General features: G+C 34.5%; 1 protein-coding gene across 3 annotated transcripts in view; it reads left to right on the forward strand.

Annotated features, from left to right (window-relative positions):
• The first annotated feature begins 8,780 nt into the window (after positions 1 to 8,780).
• Positions 8,781 to 9,867, forward strand: part of LOC107655610 (poly(U)-specific endoribonuclease-C-like) — a 4,449-nt gene continuing 3,362 nt past the window's right edge. The window contains exon 1 of one of the 3 annotated variants that reach the window (XM_016443174.1): positions 8,781 to 8,867. In XM_016443174.1, the coding sequence (XP_016298660.1) occupies positions 8,857 to 8,867 (11 nt within the window). In that variant the 5' untranslated portion in view covers positions 8,781 to 8,856. The other 2 variants (XM_016443175.1, XM_016443176.1) reach the window with 2 other exon arrangements.

The raw sequence follows: 9,867 nt of genomic DNA on the forward strand, positions 1-9,867 counted from the left end.
TTTTTTTCCTTTCATTTATTTTAGATGACTTCTGCTGGAATGGATCTACAATGATGACTGTTTGTAGCGCTCAACTCCAGTCCTGGGACCCACAGTGCTGCACATTTAGTTTGTCTCTCTAATCCGATAGACTCAGATCAGTTCATGTAGCTTTCTGAAAATGCGTTGGCAATAAAATTTTAAAGTAAAATTGTACATTTTAAAGTAAAATGTGCAGTGTTGGACCAGAATCAAGAAATACAGGTTTGCAGGCAAACAGAATCATAGGAGAAGGTCCACCCATGAGGATGAGTGTGTCATCTGGAGGTGGAGGAAGGTGGTTCTTCTTAACTGTTGTTTATGGGTCTGTCCCAATACCCACAATACCACAAAAAAATCTTGTTCAGACAAGATTGTCTCTTGACAATCAAGAGATGTCAAGAAAAACAGTGTGCGTAAAATTATTTAAATATTTATATTTAATTTGGTAGCTGCTTTTTATCACTTAATTAGAAGCATCACAATTACTCAATTGTGTGGTCTGTTGAGCTGACATTTAAAAGTTTATTTTAAAGTGCAAACTTTTAAAAATCAAAATGTGTAAATAAAGCTCTGTGATTTGACCAATGCTCAAATGCAGAGATTGCATGTGTTGGTTTTGGGAAAGACCCTATTTATGTATGTTGCCTTCTGATGATGACTGGTTGATTATTAATGTCTGGTTGAACTTGAGTAAATCACCTAAACTGGGGATTGTTAATTTGGCTAAACAGAATCTGCACAAGCATGAGGCTCTTACTGTTTGGATCGACCCCCTCTAACTCAGAACACTGAGAAAACCAAAAGGTAGTGGGAATAATTCTTAGTTTTAAATAATTCACTGCAAATTATTTTGATACCGTAAGTCATGTAATGTGTCGACGTCATCTTTTACATACAAGTAGTGATGGGAAGCATGGAACTATTCAAAACTCTCTAACAATTTAAATAAATCACTGATTTACAAAATGATTGACTGTAGCAGCTGAGGACACCCGCTAAATGCAATAAATAAAAGTCCAAAATGACACCTTTTACAAACTGATTGTGAATGTTTTCACATGAAAGTGTAATCTATTTAATGTAATCTACAAATCATTAAATATCATTAAGATAAAGTGTCTGTATAATTTGTGTTGTTTTATTAATATCACTCTCCATTTTTTATGTTTGTCACTAAAATCAAGCCTAAACTATAAAACTGACCCGAGATCAGTTAAAACACAGAAATATTAAAAAATATAACGAAGCCTTGTTGTATGGAAATCAAGTGACTTGGCCACTGATTCAACTGAAAGATTCATAAAAGATTCAAAGCTTCATGAACCAGTGTTTCAAAAGCATCTGGCACTACATATAAGAGCTGCTGGCTCACCTGTGTTTGATTCTGGTCTTTTCTTGATCACACTGCCCCATTCCAATCTGTGCTCTACTTTCCTATTAAAAAAAGAATAATGACATTTCTCATATACTGTAGAAACAATGTTATTTCATACAAGTAAGTGCAGACAATTTGCTAGAAAAGATTAGGTGATTTATTCAAATGTCCAAGAAATTAAGTGATCTATGTAAAAAAAAGACAATATCAGTGGCTCAGGAGATAAAGCACTGTGTTGAGTTCAAATCCCACTATTGCTTAGATTCAATTGTTCTCAAACTTCCCTAAACACCAAGTTTCAGTGTGAGAGTCATGGTGGTGCAAGCGGCTAAACAGATGTTCTCTGTCAATAAAGCTGTGATGAGGACAAGGGTTCAAATCCCGCTTCAGCATGTTGTGATTGCGATCACCCAACAGAGAGACTCTGCCAAAGCATTGGCTGGTTTATAGTAAAATCAAAGGTGAATGATGAAATACTGTATAAGTTCCTTCATATATGCAGACAAGATATCTGTGGCTCACAGGTAAGAGCACTGTCTCACGGCTCAGAGGTTGCTGGTTCGATCCCAGCCAGATTCATGTGACATGAAGCAGTGGGGATGAAATAGGAGAGACTCGGCCAAAGCTTTAACAGGTTTATTGTAAAATCACATGCAGGTGAACAGTGAAATATAAGTTCCAGCACATGTTCAAATAAGAGATCTGTGGCTCACAGGTAAGAGCACTGCCTCAAGGTTCAGAGGTTGCTGGTTCGATCCCAGCCAGATCTCTGCGATATGAGTGAGTGTTGTGTGAATGAAGGGGTGAGGATGATTCGGGTCCCCCCCTGAGTCCCAGAGCAATGTCCAGCAGTGGTTATGCTTCTTGATATTAAAAAAAAAATTAGCTGTATAAAAATTTTGAACCTCCGTCCCTTCCCCACCCGTTTAGGTTACCATCATTTGCTTTCTAGAGGGGTGAGCCTCCAAAAAGAAAATGATGGTAACCTACGTGCCAAGTACACAATAAAACACAAACACAAGTAATAAGTCTCACCTGTCCATGAGCAGATGTCCTTCATTACAGCGAATGTCTGTCCACACGTCCCAGAGCTCTGTGTGGTCCAAACACATCTCTTATTCTGTAGGGGAAACACATAAATAAACCGACATTAATCCATATAGTATATCTAAAACATAAGAATTTAAAACTTAGTCAAAATCAGTGGTGAATATAAGTAGTGTAATATAATATATAATTTATTCTAAAGATCTGAGAAAGAGTTCAGCAAGAAAGCAAAATGTAACCAAAGTCTGTGATTAAACTTCATGGAGGATGTGTCTGCCTTCATACATAGTTAGTTGCCAAAAACAGTTTTACTTAAACAACAGATTATAGAATAATAATTAGATTCTAGTGTTGACAAAATTCAGAGCTTCTTTCTTCATGTAAAACAGACCAGAAATACTAATGTCTCATCCTACACAACATTCCCAGCTATTTTAATGTATATTTTCAGCTGTTTTTTGTCCAATCAAATGCTCTTTAGCAAATCACAACTGACATAACTAACACCAATTTTATATTTAAATTAGTGAGATGAGTACGATAATAGTACTGTCAAACCATGATCTTTGTCAAGATGTTAATATAAAACATAAAGATAACCTTTTCACAATTTTTTTTATCTCATTTTTAAATTAAATTATATCGTCCTGCAGTGTGAGGCAGTTTTTTTAAAAGTACAAATACTTTTTGTAGTCTCTCAATTAGAGATGTGAAAGCATACATACCTTTATCGTCTCTAATGTGAAGTTTCCAAGGGCGCCTTGTGCACTTAATTTCATTCTGTTGAAAAAGGTAAAGAGTGTGTGAATGTAGTAAATGCAGCTTCATTCAAATAATCCAGCAAAAACAAATTCTTTATAACATACACTTAAATTAACTAAGACGGGTGCCCTGTTATTACATATAAGAAGAAACTGACATAGAGAAATCTATAACTAATAGTTGCTGTTCATTAAATGTTTGTGCGAGAACATGCCTGGTGCTCATGCACATTGGCTGATGTAAAACAGGTTCATTTACTTCAAGAAATAATCTTATTAGACCATTAAGAGTGCAAGTTATGATATTTATTTGTACATCAAAAAACTTTAATTAAAATATAGCTGCAATCAGCAATTAAGAGGCCAAGTACAACAAAGGCAAACTGAGGAGCTAAGCATGGCAAGAAGCATCAGACCAACTAAAACAAAGAGTAGTTAAAGCTATTTTAAGTTGATTTTAGTCAAAATAGTTAAAAATCATAAATTACATCACTAGTAATATAACTTACAGGTTTATCATTTTTGACAAATAGGTGGCACGGTTACCAAATTAATGTGGTGTGGTCAGTGTGAGGTGACAATGGACCAAAGTGAAAATTGGACTAATGGTCTAGGAGGAGTTCGAAAAAGTAACTTTTCAAAGAAAATCAAAATGACAGACAAGACGTTTGACTGATTATGTCATTATTTTATCATATCTCCAGACCACTAGGTGGCCCTGTGCCAAATCTGTGAATGAATCTTCAGGTCATGGTTGTTATAACACACTCCAAGTTTAGTTTACATACGCTAAAGGGTTGCGGAGATATAGCCTCACATCCATTTTGGCATGCTCTTCATCAAATTCATTAATGCGTTATTCCAGAACAATTTAACTAATCAACTTGAATTACATAACTTTTTGCCAGTGTGATCTGAAGACAATCTGACCCAATTTTGGTGAAAATCACACAAATCATCTAGGATGAGTTCGAAAATGTATTTATTTATTTATTTTTGATTAAATCAAAATTGTGAAAAATCTTGACCTGTAAAAATTTAAATTTCGGTATGCATTCGACTCGAATGAGTCACGAAATCACAGGGGAAAAAATCACTTCTAGACTTTACAATTCAAAAGTTATTAGCATAAACATAAGTGTAACTTTGAACTGGTGGGGGGAGCTAGAGGGTTTGAGTTAGAGTCTCCAAATCTGCTATGGTTAATATTGAGACTGTCCACTATCTGTGTTGCAAATTTCATTACTTTCCCGCAAGCAGTTCTATGGGCCGCCATAGTCTCAGCGGAAGAAGAACTTACTTTACTTTTTTTTTTTTTTTTTTACCCTATAAAGCATTTTGGTCTTATGTGAACAGCTGCACACATTCACCAAATCTGACAAGGCAGCATTAGAGGTTACTGAAATGTACTCCTCTTTAATCTTAAATATGTGTGTTTATTAGTGTCCGTCCACTTTTCAGTGGCATTAGTTACAGAAGCATTTTGCTTTGGATAAAAGTGTCTGCTAATTTAATTTAATTTTTTTTTTTTTTTACATTTATGCATTTGGCAGATACTTTTATCCAAAAGGACCGGATTGCATTCAAGGCATAAGTTTCATCAGTTTCTAGTTTCCCTGGGGAAAAAAACCCACAACCTTGGTGTTGTTAGTGCTATGCTCTACTGATTGAGCTGCAAGACTCATTCATTTTTCTTCATTAAAGCATTATATCAACCAGCTACGGGGTAATTCACAACAATACAAACTTTTTTGAGGCCAAACATTATTTCAGAATTAGACAAAAAGACACAGGTACAAGACTGTGTACTTAATAGCTTATAATGAAGGAAAGAACTACAATCCCATGAAGCATTTAGAATGACATAATCAACCTGCTACTCTATCTATTTGGAAGAACTGGATTTCCATAGTCTCGAAGATTTTGGTCATTTGATCTAATGATGTCATTCTGTTGTTAATATTATTACCAATTCTGTTTGTATATATTTTTATATATTTATTTGATTTTATATTGTTTTACTTTTGTGTTTATCTGGGTCCTGGGGTGCGATGGGGTAGGTGTGGGATGTGGGGAGGTTCTGGGAGGGTAGTGGTTTATTTAATAGGTTTTCTCTCCTTTGTTGTAATGTGTTTTTTGTGTGTTCTATCAAAATAAAACACAGTGAATTACAAAAAAAAAAAAAAAGAATGACAATCAAATTTATTAAGAATGACATAATGTTGAAATACAAAAATTCCATTTAAAATTGTGATCACATCAGTATAAACAATAAATTTTAAGTTTATTGCAAAATTTGCATAAAACAACAAATATTTATGTATTTTGAGAGCACAGGGAGACTGACTCAATTATGTTATTCATGGTGCTTCGTGGAAAAAGGGGTTATCGCCACAAATTATGCTGTTAAACATGATGGTAATTTGATGATAATTTGAAAAAATGCAAACAGATGGCTTTAACAACAGCATATACCATCGATTAATACCCTCAGAGCTAACAAGGGTTCAATTCTTCAATCCTGGTGGGCGATTTTCTAATGGTTTTGAAAGAAGTCTCTTATGCACACCAAGGCTGCATTTATTTGATAAAAAATACAGTAAAAACATAAATGTTGTGAAATATTACAATTTTAAATAATAAAATAATAATGTAATTTATTCCTGTGATAACAAAGCTGAATTTCCAGCAGTCTTCAGTGTTACATGATCCTTCAGAACGCATTCAGATTTGATGTTCAGTTTTTATCAATTATTATTGGTTCTTAATTATTATTAATGGTTCCTATTATTATAAATGTTAAAAAAACATGATGTTTTCAGGACTCCATGATAAATAAAAGTACATGGAACAACATTTATTTGGAACAGACATTTTTGTAACATTATGCAGGTCTTTACGCTGACTTTTGATCATTTAATGTGGCCTAGTTGAATATAAGTGTTTATTTTCTTTTTCTTTCTTTCTTTCTCTTAAATTACATTTTACAATATATATTAAAACTTAAATTGTAATAATATTTTTCTATTACTGTAGGCTATTTTTGATCAAATACATTTTCTTAATTATTCCAAACGTTTGACTAGTACGGAAAGTTGTGGTAGCATTTTGCTGTAGAAATATGTTTTAAGAGTCCATTGGTTACAGAGCTAGTAGAAATCTGGGGAAAAGACTATGCTATTCATGTGCTTTGAGAAATTATGTAATATAAGCATAACAAATGACATGCATGCGTAATTTCAAAAATACATGATAAATAATCAAATTAAAATGTTATAGTAGTTTTTCCAATTTGTAATCGCATTTTCTAAATATATCTTGACGTGTAGCCTAATAACATTTGAGCGACAGCACTAGGAACGCCCACGAGCGCCTGCAGCAGCGATAACAATAAAATATACAGAAGCAGCTTTTACATCGCAATATTTACAAGCACGCCAATCCAAACGATATAAAAATTAAATAGTTACCAGCTAACGTTTATTCAAATCAGTAAATAAACCATTTACCAATTATTGTTGACATTTGTAATAACAACGTACCATGTGCTGTCCGCTGTAATTCCTCCCTGCTCCAAGCTCCGCCCTAACTTCCGGTCGAAGACTACTGGGGCAAGTTCAAGCTCAAACCGATGTGAGCTTGATCGGTGTGAACGGTTCAACGCATCACCGTTTCCATTTTAAAAACGTTTTGTACCGTTTTTGTCGGGGCTGAACGCAGCCCTGGACTGGCGCTGCTGAGCAAATCGTGAGATGTAAATATTAATAATACAAAGTTACAAACATTTTGTAAATCGTCTGTCTAGTGTGTGTTAATTTCCCATTATTATTGCTGTTGTTTGTTCTTTATCTCACATTCTCTTTTTGAATATGCTGTTCAACTAAATGCAAAAAAAAAAAAAAGCCTAGTGGAGATCAAAATTAGAGAATTTTTAAATTATTTTAATAATTTCCAAAAATCCAAGGTCACTGCTTACTCCTATTTTAACTTATCCTAACAGGAGAGGAAGGGCAGTTTCTTTAAGCATATTTCATAAATTAATTGTATTCTGAAGCACAGTAGGCTATAAAAAACTTAAATGAGATATTTGAAAAAAAAAAAGTTATTGATGTTAATCTGGTACCTGGTGCTAATTTCCTTAATCATATGACAAACCCTATTTAACTGGCATCACTCCTCTACTTCTCACTGAGATTGCAAGATGGCGGGGCTGCTCTGTGACTGAAACCCTCCGACAGCAGGTTGTCCAGATGAAGGCCAAAGTGACACTGTTTTCACTCTAATCAGATCAACATTGTAAACAAACTTCTACAAAAATTAAGAGGAAAAAATCGAATTATCATGCGATGCGATAAAATAGCTTCTCTTCCCTGCAAATGATACAATGAAGAATTAATGAATGTTTAACTTAAAGGCAAAAATAAAACAAAATATAAGCAGGTTTCCATATAGAAAATGAGAAATAACCATGGCAAAAAAAAAAAAAAAGTTTGTCCTTCCAAATCTGTGATTTCTAGAATATTGCAGCTTTACAATGACACTATTCATTCAAGTCCCTCAAAAATGCTGGTCATTCATGCAGGGCCGCATTAAGACCTCAGGACTATGAGTTACTGCAGGGCCCCCCATCACAATAATGATATATATAGCTTTAAGTAGGACTTTTATCCTATCAAAATTTTTTGATGCACTGAAATTTCAGAATTCTTGTTACCAACTTCGATATCACACAAAAAAACATAATACATAGCCTAAGTAAAAACAGGCTTACTGAAGACAAGTAAACAGTCATGAATTACAATAGAACAAACATGTCTGGTTCCCTTAACCCTTGGAGAAGGTTCACCCAAAAATTGCGGTTCCAAACTCATAAGTCTTCTGTTTATGGTAGGAAAAATCCAAGCACAACTGGTGATATTAAGATATAAGATAGTTTTAATAGTCTCACATCAGTTTTGTCCATTCACTAAACCAAACTTTTTAAAAAATTAAATGAAGAGACACAAATGATTAACAGATTTATTTAGGCTTATATTCACATAAATACTGAATAATGCACATAGAGCACATCTGATATGGTAAACATGGTAAATCTTAATTTTGTGTTCTGAAGATAAACAGAAAACGTATGGGATTGGAACATAAGTTTGTGTAAATGACAGAATGTTCAGTTTTTTAGTGAACTATCCCTTTAAAAAATGGTTTACTCAAATTATTCCAGTCACTGTAGAACACATAATAGATTTTCTTTAATGAAGTTATCATAAACATTCATACACTGTACTAACCACTTTTGCCCATTAACCCTTTTTTCTCAAATAAATCTTTATTTTTTGTGCAAATAAATATTACAAAATTGACGATTTCTGGCTGAGATTTGTATCACATTGATTTTCCACATGTTTACAGCTAGGCTGCGACCTGTTAAACAACGGACATTCCCCAGTTCCTGGATCTCTCGCCTCGCCCTCTGGGTAAAACAACCAATCCGGAACGAGAGGCAGTCACCGTGCGCCACTCTCATTGGTCAGATTCGCATATCGATCAAAATGTTTGACAGCGTAAACACACCCATCAAAAACCAGCTTTTCATCGCTTTAGTGACTAAACCTGTTTCTTTGAACCACAAACTAAGTGGATTAACCTGCGAATATGACCAGAGGGTGAGAAAATTAGTGGCAACAGATGTTTAACGGTCTTTCCTTTTTGTGCTTTTAGATCAGCCGCCTCAAAAAGTTGCGTTGACGGTATTACTTTTATTACGGTTTTTAAATCATAGTGACTATGCTTTTGCCAAACTATACGTTACTGTAAACGTGATCGAATCAAGATGCAATGTTTTTAACTTGACGTTTTCACGCCCAAACGGGTATAACATCCGATGCGTATTAAAATAAACTACTAGAAGGCTAATAAACGTATATATATAAGCTTCGTATATATATTTTCATTCATACTTTTTCGCCGTTATTGCCGTACTGAATTTGTTGTTTTAGTTGTACAAGCAAGTGGAGGCGATGCCACATTTACAAACTCTGTTCGACAGTTTCCAGATGGGAGGAACTCTTAACTCCCTAATGATTTTTCCGTAAACCTGTTTTGTGAACGGAACTGAACTTGACAACCAGTTGTTGTGTTGTGTGTTTTCAAGTTAGGGTGACTCACATGGGCATGAGCTGTGTGTCATGTTTTACATCTAACGTTAATTCTAATCTTCCGAGCTTCCGTCGTGGGTAACCCAAATGCTACTCTGAACACTAGTTGTGAATAAAAAGCACAGGTGAACTATCTAGTGTCAAATTCATTTCCGGTTTCGAGAGAATAGAAACCGGGCTTGACGTCAGGTATTTTTCATATATAGCGGCTCGAATAAAGTGTTTATTACACTGCATTTGGAGTCACACCCACTGATCTATAATAGAGATAATTTATATAGATCAGTGGTCACACCTGTTATTAAACACAGTTGAAAACTCCCTAATGAAGTCATTTTAATACGTACAGTTCATACAGACGTTAACATGAATGCATCTCTTCTGTGACGTTTTCAGTGTTTGAATTAAATGCAATTTAAAATATTTATTTTGTGGGACTTAAAGAAAAAAAAAGTCTAGGTGGTATGATTATCTAAAAGTTTACGGGGGGGGGGGGGGGGGGGGTTTA

Source organism: Sinocyclocheilus anshuiensis, unplaced genomic scaffold, assembly GCF_001515605.1.
Source record: "Sinocyclocheilus anshuiensis isolate Anshui unplaced genomic scaffold, SAMN03320099.WGS_v1.1 scaffold916, whole genome shotgun sequence".
NCBI classification, from domain to species: Eukaryota; Metazoa; Chordata; class Actinopteri; order Cypriniformes; family Cyprinidae; genus Sinocyclocheilus; species Sinocyclocheilus anshuiensis.